This window comes from Elephantulus edwardii, unplaced genomic scaffold, assembly GCF_000299155.1.
Source record: "Elephantulus edwardii isolate Elephantulus edwardi_28Jun2011 unplaced genomic scaffold, EleEdw1.0 scaffold00152, whole genome shotgun sequence".
In the NCBI taxonomy this organism is placed as follows: Eukaryota; Metazoa; Chordata; class Mammalia; order Macroscelidea; family Macroscelididae; genus Elephantulus; species Elephantulus edwardii.
Genome location: NW_006399902.1, coordinates 4,194,069 through 4,214,319, shown reverse-complemented (window position 1 = coordinate 4,214,319; position 20,251 = coordinate 4,194,069). Strand labels below are relative to the sequence as shown.

Here is a 20,251-nt window from a genome sequence, read left to right as displayed (position 1 = left end):
GAGGAGACAAGAGAAGGTGAAGAGCCAGAGAAGAAACTAGTTACACGGTTCCTTTGGCCGCATTCACAGGGCAAGCAGAACAGAAGAGAAAGGGTAGAAACAGGACACTGAGGTGGAGTAAACAGTGAACAGAACAGTAGGGGCATGGCAGAGAAGACAGGCTCTAAGGCCTCCAGATTGTTCTCCGAGGAAATTACACAGCTCTCACTACAGCTGCCAACCCATCCATCTTCTCACTGGTTCTAAAACAGGACAGAGCAGCCTAGTGCAGGACCAAAAAAAAAAAAAAAAAAAGAAAGGGGCAATAGCAACTGACATTTATGGCATACTTAACTGGTTAATGTTAGTGTGGGCACTTGGCACTGGGCACTCACTTAAGAGTGCTCCTTAGAAGCTGGGATGGTGAGATTTGGTTTCACATATTTTGGGCATGTCATCAGGAGGGGCTGGCCCTGAAGACGGATGTCATGCTTAAAAAAAAAGTCGACAGTGGCAAGGAACCTCCATGAGAAGGCTGAACGTGGTGACCATACCAGCATGCACAAGCGCTACAGGGCTGGTGAGGGTGGCGCGGGGTTCCATCCTGCTGTATGCAGGCTCACTAAAGGTTGGAGATGATGGGACGACACCCAACAACAATAAATCACAACAAATCACCTTGAGGGAAGAAGATGACTCACCTCAAGGTGAAGTGACTTGTCCAGGATCATAGCATACGTCACAGAACCTGTGCTCTGAATCACTTCATTCTGATTTGACACCTGTGGACAATCTGCATTCCAGCCCAGAAATAAAGAATCAGAATTTACATTTTAACAAGATCCGCAGGTGGTTTCTACACTATCTATATACCAAAGAATCAGCTGGGCATCTAGAAGAATGCAAATTCTCAGCAGGAAGTCAAGCCAGAGTGAGTCTGAACCTTGAATGGAAGCTGCATTTGATGCAAGTGGACTCTCAGAGTGGTGGTTTTTCAAATCCTGCTTTTTATATAAACATCTTAAAGGCAGCACCTACATGTATTCATTAAGTCTTGAGTCTTGAGGGTAACTTTTTGGGAAGTGGATACTTAGGTGTCTCTTAAAGCACTAGTTTAGTTATTGTAACTGGGAAAGGAAAGAGGGCAGTACTGGAAGAATTTTCATCACTCAGCTCCCAAATATTTACTGAACTTTATCAACTACAAAGCATTTTGGAGTGCCACAGTTACATATGGTTTGTTTAGGAGATAAGAAAAGCACAAAGATTCTTAACCTAGACAAATAGCATAAAGCATGATGCAGGTGCTGGTAGGATGCAAAGTAAGCCATGCAGTGGCAGAGCCTTGCACCATCCCCTCCAAACCTGAGTGACTTCCTAAACTAAAGACTAACACCTTAAAATCACACGGCACAGTCATTCAACACATATTCACGGAATCTAGTCAATAAACCAGGAACGTCATTAATCAATTTGTCTGATGGCAACTGAGATAAAAATGAGGGATCATATGCCATTAAGGAACAGATGATAGGGAGATAGCTAACGAAGGAACAGGCCAATTTAAGTGGTCTAAGAAAATCACAAAAAATGAACCATGGATATACAAGGGAAAGACAGCAATTATGTCCAAGGAATTGCAGGATGGTTTCGTACCACTAACAGGAACCTGACAGAGGCAAAGTTCTTTTTTCTTGTTTTTTTAAGAGGCGAAGTTCTTTATACAATGGGGCAGGGTCAGTCTTCAGTCAAGAAAGGACTGGTTTCATGTCATTCCTACTAGTCAGAGTGAAAAAAGAAAATTATGTCCAGGATCAAACTGAGCTAAATCTCACCATAAGGAGTTGTCAGACTGATCCATGACTCATAGGCTTCCTCATTATAGATTCAAGGGACCCATGATGGCATACGACAAGTGAAAAAGGGCAGCAAACACAAATCTCAAGTTCTAAGATTATCCAGTTTTTAACTGCAAAAACCTTTATTCATATTTAACCAATGACTTCATATCTCATTTTAATTTACAACATCATTTCCTCTTGTTCTAATTATGCTCAAGAAAAAGAATTTGAGACAAAAACTATTAAGGGCACCAAATACAGAACTAAACCAATGCATTCTATTTTTATGGGTAAGTTTGAGGGACTTCAGGGCTAGTGGAGGAATGTGTATCCTTTCTCACATACTTATTCAATCTCTTACCGCTGCACCTTCAGTATTATCCACCAGCAGCAGCAGAAGCCATTCCCCACTAGTCTATAACTGAGAGCAAGTCTCACTGAGATGGGACCTGAGGAGCTACATACAGCTTCTAGAAGAGATAATGAAGTCTAGGCTTAGTGGTAAGAAGCTGCACTGCAATCCTAATGACATGAAGTTCAAACCCACCAGGGGCTCTGAAGGAGAAGGATGGACAATCTCATCCCATGTGAGCAACTGCCTCTGAAAACCTGCTGGAGGGTCAGCTATGGGTCAGTCTGACTTAATGGTACACAATGACAACATTCACTCAGAGGTAGGCAGTGTGAACCTGTAACGTCCCAGATATTATGTAGAACAGGTAACATATTCCTTTATCGTGGCCATCACTAAGCTCTCCAATAAACCATTGTTCCTGCTCAAGTGCTGGCATTAGCCATTCTCTTCCATGATACCAGCAAAAGAAACAGACAACAAAGTAAACTGGTGAAGAACCAGAGGAGGAGGCATTCCATTCAGAAAGAGTGGGTGACTGGAAGCAGCCTGGCAAGACTTCATTTCCTGCCTTGGCATGTGAGCTCTTTATTATTTAGACTATTAGGGAACTCTGATGGCCTAGTGGTTAGGAGTTTTGCTGCCAACCAAAAAATGAGTTGGTTCCAAATCGATGATACAAAAACAACAAGTTGTGCAAAATGCTAAAAGAAATGTCAGAAGAGACTCTACAACATGTTCTTGAATGCAGAGTAGCTAAAAGTGAACGGAAGGAATAATGATGTAAAAGATTTTAAAGGGTAACTTAAGAAAACAAAGTAAAATATAATGAAATGTGTAAAAATCTAGAGTTAAAAACGAAACAGTGGGAAATGCTTGACATTTCTCAAATTGAAAGAACTCAAGAATCAAGCCTTGAAAGCTGCAATACTGAAGCGTTCTACAGGCAAGATACTGAATGATGCAGGAAACATCAAAAGAAGATGAAAAGGACTGTCACTGGGCCAAAAAGAACTGGCCAACATTTTAGGAGGGAGCATATGATCAAGAATCAATGGTCCTGGAGGAAGACGTCCAAGCTGCACTGAAAGCACTGGAAAATAAAACAAGCGAACAAAAAAGAAACCCAAGGGTTTCTTCACTAACTGACAGGACAGCAATTAACACATTTTAACAAACAGATAAGCCACTGAAAGCACCCACTCACTTGTGCCAGGAAACATGGAGGATAGCTACCTGCCATTCAACTGGAAGAAATCCAGATTTGTGCCCATTCTAAAGGAAGCTGATGCAACAGAATGTAAAAATTACACAGCAGTATCATGTCACATACTTTGGGCATGTTGTCAGGAGTCCTTGGAAAAGGACATCAAACACTGAAAGGTGAAAGGTCAGAGAAAGAGAGGAAGATCCTTACCAAGATGGATAGGCTGACATCATGACTGTAACAATGGGCTCCGCCCACCATAGAGGAAGTGAGGATGGTGTAACACAGTGTGAGGTTCAGATGTTTTGTTCCCAGGGTTAGGAGTCCTAGTTGACTTGATGGCACCTAACAACAGCAGTCACTATTACCATATGCGAGGAAAATATCACTGAAGACAATTTAAAATGGCTGCAGCAGTACATCAACAGGGATCTGCCAGAAACTGAAGCAGGATACTGAAGAGGTACTACATGATTAAAAAGCAGGAAGAATATGTGTCAGGGTTGTAACCATACACAGTACTTACTCAAGCTATATGTCAATGAATATTTGAAGGTTGGACTATATGAAGAGAAATACAGCACCAGGACTAAAGGAAGACTCATCAGGGATCAGAGATATGCAGATGGCACAACTTTGTTTGCGGAGGACTTAAAGCACATACTGATGAAGATGAAAGACTATGGCCTTTGATATGGATTACCCTTCAACATCAAGAGAAGGGAAATTCTTACAACTGGTCCAACAGGCAATAGCACGATAAACAGATTAAAGACTCAAGCTGTCAACTATTTCATTTTATTTGGATCCACAATCAATGCTCATGGTACAAGAAAACAAGAAATCAAAAAGATATACTGCATTGGAAAAAAATGTGCTGTAAAAGATATCTTTAATGTGTTGAAAATCAAACATGCCACTTCGAAAAAGGACACAAGTCATGATTCTTAATTGCTTCAAATGCATGCAAAAGCTGAATGATGAATAAAGAAACTGGAAAAACTGATACTTTTGAATAATACTGTCAGCAAAGAATACTAAATATCTCATGGACTTATAGAAGAACACATAAATCTGTCTCAGAAGTGTGGCCACAGTGTTCCTTACAAGTGAGCATAATGAGACGTAATCTCATGTACCTTGGACATGTTATCAGGACAGAGATGTTAGTCAGAAAAATATCACACTTGGTAAAGTGATGGCTAGCAAAAAAGAGGAAGACCTTCAATGACGGACTAACATAGGAACAACAGTAGGCTCAAACACGGCAACAATGGTGAGAGTGGCACAGAACTGGGCAGGGTTCCTTGCGCATGGGGAAGCTATAAGTAGAATCTGACTTTTTTTCTTTCTTCCGTTACTTTAACAAGAGCAAAGCTGTTCATTTTTCCCCCTCCTTAACTCTTTTTCATAAGCACCAAAACTTAATCTCTAAGTTAAAATTTTTTAAAGGGAATTTTCCTCAGGAACCAAATGGCAATGTTCATTCCTCCAAATATGCAAATTGAAGGTCTACTAAAAACAAACTAAATAGGGAAAGGAGCCCACACAGAAACATACAGTACCCAAAATCACATTCTAGGGGTTCGGTGCATGGAGCAGCCGGGACCTTGCTGCCATTTCATCTGTAAGATAACTTTCAAAAAACTAACATCCTAGCACATTTAAAAAAAAAAAGCATTTACTTTTAAAATTAAAATAATAGGCGAGCTCTGGTGGCCTAGTGGCAAGAAGCTGCAACTACAGTCTCAGAGGTGCACAGTTCAAATCCACCAGATGCTCTGCTGGAGAAGGAGGAACAATCTCCTCCTGTACCAGTCAGATCTGATTTAACGGTACACACAAAAAATAATGAAATAAAATAAATGAAAAAAAAATTAAAATAATAGAAAAAAATCCCTTAAGGATTTCACAATCAATTGCCTGACTTGGCATGCTGTCTAAGGATCAAGGTCAGAATGGCTTTGTATAAAGCATGTTATGCACATGGCACACACAACCAGCGAGGCTTGTCCTCAAGGCTCAGCCGTCTCCCACACAGTGTAAAATACTCATGCAATATTATTCAAAATGGGTGACCCTGGAGGACATTATGCTGAGTGAGGTATCTCAGTCACAAAGGGACAAATGCTACATGGTGCCACTGTTGTAGAATGAGGCTGGCATTGGGGTGGGGGTAAGACTGAGAAAAACTGGATGAAATATGTTTACGGCATTGAAGTCTATGGGGGAGAGAATAGTTTAAAAGTATTCTATTTTAGGGCATTATTTTTATCGTAGGGGTATGCAATGAGGGTTGCAGAGTGGCTTATATTTGGGGGTAGGGGGTGGGGTTTGGGGAGATGCGGGGGAGATTGTGTACCAATGAGGGAGTTTTTCTTTTGCTTGTTAAGGAGAGGAGCAAAAGGGGGGGAGGAGAGGGGAGGGGTTTGTGAGGGGAGAAGGGTGCAACAATGAATGAATGGAATCCCAAAATCTCTGTAGATGTTCACTGAAATGAAAAATAAACAACCTAAATAAAAAAAAAATACCCACAATTTCAAGTATGATAGGGACACAAACAATCTCCCTGGAGAATTCCACGGGACAATATAGGTGCCTGAGCTGTTCTTCATAGAGTGACGGGGTCAAATTGACACAGTTCCCCTGTGTGAAGTATTTTCCATCCTGTTTCAATACTTTCATCGAAAGGTCAAGAATCAATCACAGAAACTCCCATGTGGAATCTTCCTCTGGAGATGCGGAAATTGGAACAGCTGTCAGATCATTAATCACATAATCAAATTCTCTCCCTTCTTTGGCATACCTCCTCAGGACTGGAGAACAGTCTTCGATTAGAACCTGACAGCATTCTCTTTTAAGATTGTCTAGGAACTTGCCAGCATATTTTGCATTAATTTCTAACATACATCAATGACCATTTGGTCAGTCTCGACCATGGTGACCATCTATGTTTTCAGTTAGCCTATTTCATATAATAGGCCTCGATCTGCGCCTTCCAGAATCAGTACAACTTTGCCAGTGTAATCTTTTTCCTACTGCCCATGATGGTCTGAGTATATGCCAAATCTCTCTGCCAAACTGACATCCCTGCTAAGAATGTTTCCAAATTGCTTTGAGTGTAGAATCATGTTCTGATAAGGTGAATCTTCATCTTACACTACCTCATCAATGTCACACTCCGCCAGGCGCCCACGGGCAGTGTGTATCAATGGCCCCCTTCTTAAACTACTGGTATTTGTATTTGGTATAGGGAGATTAAGGTACACCTGATAGAGGCCAAGGGCTTTGCAATCACTTGCTTGGCGTCAGAGAGCTGGACAATGACTAGGAAGGATAGAAGGAGAACTGATGCCTTTGAGCTGTGGTGCTGGAGAAGAGTATTGAATATACCATGGACTGCTAAGAAAACGAACAGATTCATCCTGTTGTTGTTATGTGTCATCGAGTCGCTTGTGACTCATAGCAACCCTATGTACAAGAGCCCTAAATGCTGTTCTATCCTGTGCCAACCTCACCATCTCAAACGCACTCATTCCCACCACTCCACTCACAGAATCGCTCCATCTCATTGAGGGTCTTCCTCTCCTGCGCCGTCCCTCCACTCTCCCAAACATGATGTCCCTCTCCAAGGACGAGTCACTCCTTGCAACATGCCCAAAGTAAGTCAGACTAAGCTTCAGAATCCATGCCTTCAGGCCCAGTTTTACCCTCTCCAGGACAAACCTGTTTGTTCTCCTAGCAGTCCATGGTATATTCAACACTCTTCTCCAGCACCACAGCTCAAAGGCATCAATTCTCTTTCTATCATCCCTAGTCACTGTCCAACTCTCTGATGCATAGCATGTAATTGCAAAGACTATAGCCTGGATCAGGTGCACCTTATTCTCCAGCCTGATATTGTTGCTCTTCAGTACTCTTGAGAGGCCCCTCACAGCCAACTTTCCCAATGCAATACATCTCTTGATTTCCTGGCTGCTGTTACCAAGAGTGTTGACTGTGGAACCAAGTAAACAAAAACTGTTAACTATCTCAATCTCTTCACCATCCATACTGATGCTGCCAATTGACCCAGTGGTGAGAATCTTTGTTTTCTTGATGTTGAGCTTCAATCCATATTGAAGACTGCAGTCCTTGACCTTCGGCAGCAAGCGCTTTAGGTCCTCCTCAGTTTCAGCAAGCAGGGTTGTGTCATCCACATAACGCAGGTTGTTGATGACTCTTTCACCAATCCTTTTGCCACATTCCTCCTTGTACAGTCCAGCATCTCAGATGATCTGTTCTGCATACAGATTGAAAAGATATGGAGACAAAATACATCCCTGATGGATCCCTTTCTTGATTTTGAACTATGTAGTGTCTCCCTGCTCTGTCTGACAACTGCCTCTTGGTCCAAGTATAGGTTTCACATTAGCACAATCAATGTTCTGGGATTCCCATTCTTCTCAGAGTCAGCAATAGCTTGTTGTGATCTACATAGTCAAAAGCGTTTGCATAGTCAATGAAGCACAGAAAGACATTCTCTGCTTTCTGCCAAGATCCATCTAACATTAGGTATAATATTCCTAGTACCATGACCTCTTCTAAATCCAGCCTGCACATCTGGCAGTTCTCTGTTGACATACTGTTCCACACGTTTTGGGAAGCAGAATCCTGCTAACATGTGATATTAATGATACTGTTCGATAATTTCCACACTCTGTTGGGTCACCTTTCTTTGGGATTGGAACAAATATTGATCTCGTCCAGTCAGTTGGCCAGCTGGCTGTCCCCCAGATTTCTTGGCACAACTTAGTGAGCACATCCAGGGCAGCGTCTGTTGAAATAAATTTGTCCTAGAGATGGTTAAACCAAGCTGCTCCTTGAAGGCAAGGATTCTGAAGCTTCATCTGACATACTTTGGCCATGTTGCAAGGAGGGACATGTCCTTGGAGAAGGACGTCATGCTAGGAAGGGTGGAGGGACAGCACACGAGATGGATTGATTCAGTGACTGGGGTAATGGAGATAGGTGTGTCAGAGACAGTGGCACAGGTTGGCACAGGATAGAACAGGGTTTAGGGCGGTTGGATATAGGGTCGCTAAGAGTTGCTGGAGACTCAATGGCATATAACAATAACAACAACATATGGTATATGGTAATTTCTTCACCCTCACAGCACTGTCCTGACTCAGTTCTTTTTCTTTTTTTTCCACTTTGTTCAAAAGATTGTCAATTTCTTTGTTGCTTTGGGCATCACTGTCACAACTCTGAAGATCTAGCAACACCAATCATTAGGAGTAGTTTCTTAAATTGACAAAGCTGCTGTTTTTATTGGTGTAGGTTGCTTAAGTAGCCATGGTCCTGCCACATGTGCACTGACTCTGTCATTCCTTGCTTCTGGAAAATGGATTGGCTGTCTTTTAGAATTGTTTCACCATCAGCTTTGATGCCAATCATGAAGTCGAGGGTGCTAAGCATGCTTCTGCCATAGTGCAGAGAGGTCCTAGGCACTGCCTGGGAGGACTGCAGGCAGAGGTGGAAGACACAGATCTTACGTAATGGCATTTAACAAAACCAAACATTCTTAGCAGTATTATCCATATTTAGTATGATCTACATTACATACTCAAATGCAATTGATCCAAACTATGGTATTTTTGATCGCTCTCTAGACATCTGAAAGATAAAACAATCAGAAAAACTGAAGAAGAATCAAAGCCCTTGAATTGTGATGCTGGTGAAGAGTACTGAACCGTGAGTGCATGGACTGCCAAGAGAACAAACAAGTCCATCTTGGAGGAAGTGCAAACAAGGTACTCCTTAAAGGCAAGGATGATGAAACCTCATCTTACATATTTGGGGCATGCTGTCAGGAGAGACCAGTCTTTGGAAAAAGGCATCTTACCGGGAAAGGTAGAGGATCAAAGAAAGAGAGGAAGACCTTCAATGAGATGAACTGACCGAATGCCTGCAGCAATGGGCTCAAGTGTGTCAGAGATGATGAGGATGGCATAGGGTGGGGCAGGGTGCAGATCTGTTGATCACAGGGTCGCTATGAGTCATACTCTATAAAGCACCTTAACAACAATAATTGTAGGAGAAAGAAATCTATCTCAAAGAAAGAATTCCAGTGATATTTTCAGTATAGAAAAATCAAGAGAGATATTCATAACATTTTTTAAAAAGAAAAAGTACCCAACAACAGCTGAAGAGCTGATGCTAACAGTAACAAAAACCCAAATGCATTAATTGAGTGTAATGGCACTGATGGGAGACCCAAGCAGATTAAACTGGGTTATCAGGAGTGGCTTCTCTAAGAAACTGACCTTTTTTTTTATTATTATTAATTTTAATAGACATTTACAGAGGTTTTGGATTTCCATTCATTCATTGCCACACTTCTCTCCCTGCCCACACCTCCCCAAGGAAACTGACTTTTAAGTAAAATCTAGAACAACATGACAGATTCAATGAGTTGGATGATAAAAAGAAAGTAGTCAAAGATTACTATTAGAATATTGCTTAGGAAACTGGGTGAATTCCTTTATTGGGAAGGTGCTGCTTTAGGAAGGAAAAATCAAGAACTCTAGGTTCAGGAAGCGAGTTGGGCCAGGTAGAGATTGTTAAGTAGTTTGATAATTAAATATGGAATTACAGATAAAAGGAAGAGACAGAAACACAGGTTTGATTAAAAATAAAGAGAGAAAGCACTTGGAAAAAAAACCCCAAGTGGCCACATCCATGCCCTGTGATTTGACACCTGAGAAGGGGGAGGGGGTGTAAAACATGTTATTTTTGAAAATATCTCCTAGATTAATTCTGAATGTGATTGAGAGATGTGAATTTTAAGATACTTAAAATGTCACTGACAGTACTTGGTGACTGACTCAATATGAAATTAGTTTCTTTATTGGGAGACAGTGAAGATGTGGCTGCCACCAAAGCTGGTAGAAAATAGGTTTTGGTGCTCAAGATGAGACAATAGCCTTTTGTTGGTGTTGCTTCTTCAGGGACTTGGTGAGTTGTTGGTGGTGTTTTGTTGTTGTTTATTTATTCATTGTTGTACATTTTATCCCTTCTTTTCCTCCTCTAGCCCACTCCGCAATGCAACCCTTGTTCCAGATTGTTCCTTTTGGCCAGTCCTTCCCCTCATCAGTTCTAATGCAGTGTTCTTTATCTATCTGCTCTTTTCCCATTCCCTTCCAACCGCCTCATGTTGGTCCTATTTTGTAACAGTGGTGTTATGCATTTTTTGCCCTTTTGTGACTGAGATATTTCACTTAGCAATGTCCTCAAGGCTTCCTCATGTTGTGTAATGTTTTACTATTCCATTGCTTTTCAATATTGCGTACTATTTATTCCATTATGTAGACATACCATCATTTTTCTCTATGCATTTGTTTGTTGATGGGCACTTGGGTTGCTTCCATCTCTTTGCTATTGTGAATATTGCAGCAATATACGTAAGTGTGCATATATCCATTTGAACTGTGGCTCTGGTTTCCTTAGGGTATATTTTCAGTAGCGGAATTGCTGGGTGAAATGGTATTTCTATTTCCTTTTTGAGAAAGTGTCAAATTGCCTTTCATAGTGGTTGTACCATTCTACAGTCCCACCAGCAGTGAATAAGGGTTCCAATCTTTCCACAACCTCACCATCATTTTTTGTTTGCTGTCCTGTTGAACTTTGCTATAGTTGCTGGGGGAGACAATAGTCTTGATTGCTGTTAGTAAATGTTTCTGTATTGGAAATGATTTATAGCTGATTCTTCAGTAGGTTTTCAGAGGCTGTAAACTGCATGGGAGGAGACTGCTCATTTTTACCCTTTGAAGCTGCTGGTGGACTCGAACCGCCTGCCTTTGGGCTGGCAGTCCAACTCCTAACCTACCAGGTGTCCAGAACACTAAATAAATACTTGTTAGTGCTTTATACTTTATATTTCTTTTTTGAGAGTTAGGCATCTCAAAAACACTGTCATCACAAATCCTAAGAATCTCACTTTGAAAAAAGAGAAGTATCAACTTAGAAATTTAACTTCATCTAAGCCTATATTGCTAACAAATAGCACAGAAGGGACACAAAATAGGTCTATTTGACCCTGGGTTCAAGTCTGAGGTCCTTGTGGGAAACCAGTTAGGGGTACAGATGTCATTAATGCAGCTAGAGTTTTACGAGGGATATGGTCTTCCAGATAGAAAACAATCAATCAACAGAAGACAAAGAAATCAATATTCATATACTTTATTAATTCTTATGATTACAATGATCCTATTCTCTCATCTATAAATGAAGACAACATTTAATTTGCAAGTAAGTCCCATTAAGGGCAAACACCTCATTAGTTTTTGTATTCCTAGGTTTGTAAAATGCCAGGTTAAAATAAAAAAAAAGACCATTCTACAAAAGTTTTCCTAAGCATTGAAAAAAAGGTATAAAAACCTAATTCTTAACTAAACTATAGTGTAATTGTTGAGTACCATCAAGTCAGAAACGAATCATAGTTGACCTTCCAGCGGGTTTTCAGAGGTAGTAAAGCACACAGGAGAAGACTGCTCATTTTTCTCCTGTAGAACAGCTTATGGATTCAAACTACATACTTTAGTGTTGGCAGTGCAATTCCTTACCACTAGGCCACCAGAGCTCACCAAACTGTATTTTATTTCCTATATAACAGAGCTAAGTGGCTCTTAGTTAGTGGTTAAGGAGTTGTGCTCCCAATCCAAAAGCCAGTGGTTTGAATCCACCAGCTACTCCATAGGAAAGAGATGAACAACCTCCTCCTGTGTGATTTACTGCCTTTACAAACCTAACAGAGGGTCAGCTAGGGTTGGTTCCAACTCCAGGCAATGAGAATGAATGATGTAGCAGACTACCTATGCAGTTTCTTTATGGTCCACAATAATGTCTCTCTTATGAATTGCCCTATAATAAATAGGATACAAGGAGTTTCTGGTGGGGTTGTGTGATACATGTTAGGCTATTAACCAAAAGGGTCATGGTGAATCACTCTGAGGAAGAAATATAGACAATCCCCTCCTGTGACTCTGTAACTAAAGAGAGGGTCACCATGAGTTGGAACCAACTTGATGAGAATGGATTTGAACTTTTTATTTTTACTTTTGGAAACAGAGGCCAGAACTCAGAGAGACAAGCATTTTTTTTTAACCAATAAAAACAGAAAATGCTTCACAAATCTGCGTGTCACCACTGTGCAGGGACCATACTAATCTTCTCTGTATTGTTCCAGTTTTAGTATATGTGCTGGCAAAGCAAGCATGAAACAAGCATTCTTATACACGTCTGAGGACAGGCAAGCACTGTCTAGAAGGTGATTTGCTAACATATATTAAAGCCTGAAAGCCCTAGCTCCACAAGCTTACCTAAGAATTTATCTACCCAAGGCTAAAAAAAACCCCAAACCTGTTAGAACTAGTAGACCAACTGGTAGAGTAGTAGGACATAAGACCAATTAAAAAAAACAAAAATCAATGGGATTCATCCTCAATAACAAAGAAAACACAGAAAAAGAAAATAAGAAAGCAATATTTTTTATAATACCCAATCACAAACTGAGATACTTGGGGGAAAACCTAACTAGAGACCTTTATGAAGAAAACTACAATACACTACTCCGAGAAATGATCAAAGCCTGAATTAAATGGAAAAATGGTCCTTGTTCATGGATAGGAAGACTCAATATAGTAAAAATGATCATCTTATTAAAAGCAATCTACATGTTCCATGCAATTCCAACACAGATACCAAATTCATTTTTCAAAGAGACAGAAAAGGCAAAAAGCAAGTTTATTTAAAGAAGAAAGAGACCCAAATAAGGAAAGCACTTCTGAAAAACAAAAAGGAAGTGCCAGACATAGCAATCCCTGATCTCAAAACTTAACACCCATCATAAACAAAACAGCATGGTACTGGTACAATGACAGATACATACACCAATAGAACAGAATCAAGAACTCAGAGGTTAATCCATTTACATATGGCCAACTGTTACTCGACAAGGAAACAAAACCTATAAAATGGGGAAATGATCACCTCTTCAACAAATGGTGCTGGCAAAACTGAACTATTACTTGCAGAAAGTAAGATCCACATTTCAGTCCATACACAAAAAATCAACTCAAGGAGGATCAGAAACTTAGGTGTAAAGCCCAAAACCATAAAAACCGTGAGACAAAATAAGACCAAACTTAGAAGGTCTAGCCTATGGTACAAAGAGGCTGGAAAATTCAGCCAGAAATCCATAACCAGGTAAGGATCACATTGATGAATGGGATCTTCTAAAGATTAAGTCCCTGTGTGTATAAAACTTTCTCCACTTGGGTGAAAAGAAAACCTACAGACTGGGAAAAGCATTTGGCAACAGCATCTCAGACCAGGGTCTCACAACAGAAGTTTACAGAATCCTACAGGGCCTCCACAAGAAAAGGACTGATAACCCAACCACAAAATGGGAAAAAGGCATGGAAAGACTTTTTACAGAGGAAGACATTCACATGGCCAACAGACACATGAAGAAATGCTCAAAATCACTGGCAAAAAGAGAATACAAATCAAAACCACAATAAGATACTATCTCACCCCAATAGCAGTGAAAAAATTTAACGGGACAGTAAACAATAATCATTGGAGAGTATGTCGAGAGATTGGAATTTTCATACACACTTGGTGAGACTTTAAAATGGTGCAACCACTCTAGAAGGCAGTTTTGTGTTTCCTCAAAAAGCTGAACATTGAGATTCAAAATGATCCAACTATTCCACTGCTTGGAATACACTCCAAGAAAAACAGAACTGACATACAAATGGAGATGCTCACAGCAGCTTTATGTACAATAGCAAGTAAATGGAAACAGCCCAAATGTTCATCATCAAACAACTAGATTGAGAAATTGTGGAACATTCATACAACGGAATACTATGCAGCTCTTAGGAAAAATGATTTTGACAAAAGAGTACTGTGGTGTTAGTCCCCTCTAGTGTCTGGCTACCTTAACTGCAGATCCATGGTCTTGTAAATCAGCACAGTCATGCAAATCAGCATCAGCTGTGGGACTAGGATAGGAGAGAAAAAGTGCCTCCCACACTGAAAAGCCAGCCTTGAGATGAGCAAGGCTTGTGGTGGCAAAACCTGGTGAGAGTGAGACCATGGTGGTGGAAAGACTATGGCACGGCTGCGGAGAAATGGTGGCAAGGTGTGATCTGAGGCTTCTTGCATTTGTGTTGGCCCAGCTAAAGATTTCAAATAAAATATTCAATGATATTTGAAGGAGAAGCTGACATGTAACTACTCTGAGGCAAACCTTACTGGATTTTTTGGATTTGACTGCTGAACTGAAACTAGAGCCTAGGCAAATGGATAAATGTGCCTTGGGACACTTGGGCTAAAATTGTGGTTATAGGCTCAAATTCTGTTTTTATTTTATCCCTTCTTAGAGTTGCATTGGGAAAGTCTGCTGTCAGAGACCTCTCCAAAGTATTTAAGAGCAATGATGTCAGTCTGGAGACTAAGGTGCTCCTGATACAGGCCATGGTCTTTGCCATTACTTGCTATGCATCAGAAATGACTAGGGATGACGGAGGAGAATTGATGCCTTTGAGCTGTGGTGTTGGAGAAGAGTACTAAATATAACATGGACTGCTAGAAGAACAAATAAGTTAATCTTGGAGAGGATAAAGCCAGGCTGCTTCTTGGAGGCAAGGATTCTGAAGCTTCGTCTGACAAACTTTAGACATGTTTCAAGGAGGGCCCAGTCCTTGAAGAGGGATGGCATGCTTGGGAGGTGGAGGGACAGCGCAGGAGAGGAATACCCTCGATGAGATGGCTTAATTCAGTGACTGGGGTAATAGGGAAAAGTGTATCGGAGACAATAAGGTTGGCTGTTGTACATAGGGTCGCTATGAGTTGCAGGTAACTTGATGGCAGATAAAAACAACAACAACAATATTGTGGAATAAGGCTCAAGTTCTGTTATTTTCTCACTTCTTAATGATTCATCAGTTCTATTGTGATTAAAGGCTAAAACTGGGCTAAAATTTGGTTTTGCCTTGGTATTCTTTGCCACCCTCACTCTCCAAATTCCTCCCCTAATAAATCCTACTGTTGGTAATATAACTGTGAGTCTGTGAGTCAGCAACAAATAAACAAACCTGTTCTGGTGGGGTTCTAGAGGCACCATGGGGCCAGGCTACAGACTCTATCTGCTTTCTGCTCTAGGACAGTGCAGGGACATGCTATTCTTATACCCTCTGGCCCTTTCAGAGCAATACTCATGGTCCTATGCTCCTATGTACCATATTCCCTTCTTTATTTGGGGGGTGGGGTAGGGGTGGGGATATGTGTGTGTGTGTGTGTGTGTGTGTGTGTGTGTGTGTGTGTTACACCATCAAATCAGGTCTGACTGGTACAGGAGGGGATTGCCCCTCCTTCTCCAGCACAGCATCTGCATACCTCTGGAATTGTAGTGCAGTTTCTTGTCACTAGGCCACCAGCGCTCTCTCATATTCCCTTCTTTAGATAACTATATAACATGGGTGGGGATAGAAACTACATAACATGGAAAAGGATAAAGAGCATTATGTTGCGTGAAGTAACTCAGTCTCATAAGAACAAATACTGCACAAGAACATTATTGTAAAAATAGGATAACTAGTAAGATGTATATAAATGTCCAAAGGAGGAAGGAGAGAGGGATGAAAGGAACGAGGGGGATGGGAGGGGAGAGAAAGTGTAAAAATAAATAAATGTATATAAATAATTGGGTAGGTAACCAAGTTGTTTTATAAACTTTCATGCAAATTACAACAAAATCAAAGAAAAAAAATTTTAAGAAACAATTTCTAAATGGGAAGGATCCAGGAGAAAATGATGGTGAAGGTCCAAAGGTGATTAATTTTATAGAATATAATTCATGCGAAAGTATGAATCACAATGTGAATTAAGAATAGTGTGAAACACAATGTACACAAACTTTGTAAGCAAACCAATTAAAAAAAACAAAAGTTTGAAGGGAAAGAAAGACATTCCATGTTAAATAAAGAAAATAATTTATCTAGAAAAAGAAATAAGAGGTTTGGCCAAGGATTTAAGTTAGAAGTAATCTAAATATCTGACAATGTGGGAAATTATCACATAAATCATAATATATACAGAAGACATACTATTTATATAAAAAGTTTATATAATAAAGTTTTTTAAGATGTTGACTGTATCAGAAAATGCTTTTGATAAGTAAAATGAAGACTTTTAAAGTAAAATGAAGAAAATAAGACTACACTGTGTTATAACAAACTCACTTATCAAGACTATAGCCTATAGCCACTCTTCAAACTTGTGAACCCACTCAGAGAGATCACTTTTCAGACAAAAAACAGACAAGCCTGGTGGCCTAGTGGTAAGAAGCTGAACTGCAATCCCCAAAGCACATTTCTAATCCACCAGCTACTCCATAGAAGGACGGACAATCTCCTCCAATGCAATTCACTGCCTCTGAAAACCCACTGGAGGGTTCAGCTATGAGTCAGTTCCAGCTCAACAGCACACAACAATAAGATGAAAACTAACACCCATGAAAAACATTATTTCTCAGAATTACCCAACTACATGAGATCAAAAGGCCAGTATCTACCCAATAACCAAGTCCAGAAAGTAGGAAGGGATAGGAAAGGATAACTGGAAATGAAATCCAGGGAGATTGCGGGAAGAATGTCATTACACTGAAGAGATTTCAACTAATGTCACAAACCCAAATGGTTTTTAAATTTTTTAATGGAAATCTAACTTGCTCTGTATACTTTTACCCAAATCACAATTTTAAAAAATTTAAAATAAACCATCCTAGCTTAACCATAATTTGTGTTTATAAGTAAGTATCTGTACTGATACTTACTATCACCTAGAAAAAAGTTGAAATATACCAAAATACAAATTAACTTTCTGAGGTGAAAGACTAAAACAAATTTCAATTTTAAGTTTTCTAGCATTTTGAAAATGTAAGTAAATATCAGAGAAATATGTTATATAAAATAAGAGAGTATTTTTACCTTCTTCCTTTTTCTAGAAGAATTCTTTGTGGGGTCAGGCTTTTCAAATTCTCCTGACTGGGCCTCTTCTTTCTCCTCTTCCTCCTCAGGTATCAGAGAGTATTTGGTCCCTCCTGGCTGCATGAAGCAATCCTTTGCAAAGTGGCCTGTGAAAAGAAGTTGAAAAGATACAAAGGGAGCAGGCAAACAGTCTCCTCTCAGCTGGTGGATCTTCCCTGGAAGCTCCTGCACGGGGCTGGTGGATATAGGACGGGTTACTGAATTCAGGCAGAGCAGATTTTTCGGTCACTTCATGATGGCATTGCTCACTCAACCATAACCTGACCAGTAGCTGGTCCTTGAGCTATGGGGAATGCTGGTGCTGTTCTGAATATGAGGATGCGGGCTTGTGCTGCCCTCCATTAGCAATGCAATTATTCTTTCTTAAAGATCTATTTCAGAACTTACTCCTTACAATGAAAAGCTGTTCTGGAGAGAATACTTAGCAGAGATATATGAGTGTCAGGCTAGGCCCAAAAGGAAACTAGTTCTTAGGTAGCTGGTAGAAAGGAACATCACACTCAAGATAACAGATAGAGGCACCTAGTGGTATTAAAATTTCACAGATCATTGGGTCTGCTAAGGGCCTTAGAGATCATAAGATTTCAGTAGTGATCACTGCCCAGTATATGATGGTCTAGAGCAGAGAAGTAGCTCGAGATCCAGAGAGAGAGAGTAACACAGAACTAAAGCTCATCTTGGCCTCATGTATCTTTGCTTGGGCTCTTTTTGGTACACTGAAGCTAAACCAACCTTTTGTATTACCTTTGCTGACTGGGTCAAACTCTATTTCTATTTTCCTCTGCCTCAACTCTCACTTGATGGACACAAGGTGAAAATAAGATAAACTCTATTCTCCTTTAGTCTACAGCACTTTCAGGGGGCCCTGTGACAGAGACTATGATCTTACTACAGAGTTGTTTGAGTGTATGTTGTATCTTGCATCAGGAACACAGAAGAATTTTATTAGACAAAAAACCATGAGTAAACTATACCTCTGGGCCAGAAGAAAAATGGTATCTGGAAGGTGACTAAAACACAGAGTTTTCCAAGAATTTGGAATGCTCCCACAATTCCTCAGAGAAAGTACTGTCTATAACTTTTTTCTTTTCCCTTTATCTCTCAACAATAATGAGAGACAGGGACTGAAAACTCCAACAACTCAACCAGGCCAAAAATTGGCTACCAGTCTTTGTATAAAAATTAACAGAGCAAGATGGGTGGAAGGCTAGGCAGAAGGGTGACAAATTGAGGTCACTCTGTAAATGAGAAGCTGGCAATCTCTCTTCATTATAGTTCCAGCAAGGGAAGTCAGGCTGAAAGAGCTCTTTAATATTTGAGTAAGACCAGAGGAAACCTGAAGAAACAGAACTAAAAGGAAGTGACAGGGCTGTCTTCTTATTACCAAAGGATTTTATACTCAGATGTTAAATAAATAAGAGTAGTAAAGAGTTTAGCTTGGATCCTGAAGGGAATCTATTTCCAAGTTTCTTTAAATTTTTGCAGCAGAATAGAAGACATAAAATTCCAGGCATTAATCATAACCCACACTCTTACCGTAACAGAATAAAAGAGAACTTTGTACAGGAGGCAGGTCACTAGCTGCACAGAATGAGGTGGGGGGGGGCATGGTGGGAGTGGTATAGGTGCTATCAAGAACAGCATTCAGAAAAGGGAGTGAAGAAAGCAGCAAGACACAATCTCCAATGTTGTTGGTAGGAGGAACGGCATGAGCAAGTGAGTCTGACAGCTGGCTGAAAACTAGTGAGAATAATTTCAAGCAGGCCGCCTCATTCATTTGTATTGGGTCCACGCACAAGGAGAGAAACTAGAAAGACAGAGGCTTCACCTTACCTTTACAGCCACACTTCTTGCAGGTAGTGTTTAGGACAGCCTCAAGGGTGATCTTCTGCCCAGTGTAATCCTGGAAGGACCGTCTCCGCCTCTCTTCTTGGCTGTAATGAAAAGGATACTGTTGCCCTCTTTAAGAGTTATGGCCCAGGATTTTACAAAGAAACGTACATTGGCTTTTTGGTTGTTTTTGATAGAAAGAAGGGAAAGTGTTTGGTGGAAGGAGACAGGCAATGAAAATTATGGCGTCAAATAGCAGTTTTTGCATTCAGGACAAAGATCTGACTTAACAATTATGAATAAAACCAGGTGTCATCACAACGATACAGAGAATTAAATATTAAGTATTTCACCTTGCAAAACCCTTATAATTCCTGGGTTTAAAAGATTTTCCAAAGCTTTGTAGAAAATCAAGTCAAATTTTCTTACTTTGGCATTCAAGACCTTTTGTACTATACCCAAACCTACTTTCCCAGTCTCATCTTTGCCAATACAAAGTGCCTTCGCCAAACCCAAACCATTTTGCCTTGATGGCTTGTGCTTTCATCTGAGTACTTCCTTCTCTCTAAAATGCTCTACCTCTACTCTTTACTTTCATCTCAGCACTTCATTCCATCCAAGTATCTCACAGCTCAGCTTAGTTACCACTTCCTCTGATCAAGTAATTTACTCTGGAGCCCAGCCATAAACCTTTCTTGATGTTCCCATAATATTTTAAGATTCTAAACTTTTAAGTAAAGTATAGTATATAGAAAGCACATGCACAGAGTAGGTACTTAAAAAAATATTTAAGGGCATTAGATGCAAATCAAGACAACTATGAGATATCATCTCATTCCAGTTAAGATTAGCAAAATTTAACAGACCAGCAAGCAACAAATGCTGGCGAGGTTGTGGAGAGACTGGAACCCTTATTCACTGTTGGTGGGAGTGTAAAATGGTG

The 20,251-nt window shown here is 40.2% G+C and overlaps 1 protein-coding gene and 1 pseudogene across 1 annotated transcript in view; both read right to left on the bottom strand.

Annotated features, from left to right (window-relative positions):
* The window catches only part of ZCCHC17 (zinc finger, CCHC domain containing 17), a 79,190-nt gene that overhangs the window by 6,387 nt on the left and 52,552 nt on the right, over positions 1-20,251 (bottom strand). Inside the window, exons 5-6 of the mRNA XM_006894940.1 lie at positions 19,312-19,412; positions 17,419-17,564 (exon numbers count right to left, since the gene is read on the bottom strand). Coding sequence (XP_006895002.1) covers positions 17,419-17,564; positions 19,312-19,412 — 247 coding nt within the window. The remainder of the gene's footprint in view (positions 1-17,418; positions 17,565-19,311; positions 19,413-20,251) is intronic.
* On the bottom strand, positions 5,395-8,839 carry LOC102844801 (annotated as a pseudogene).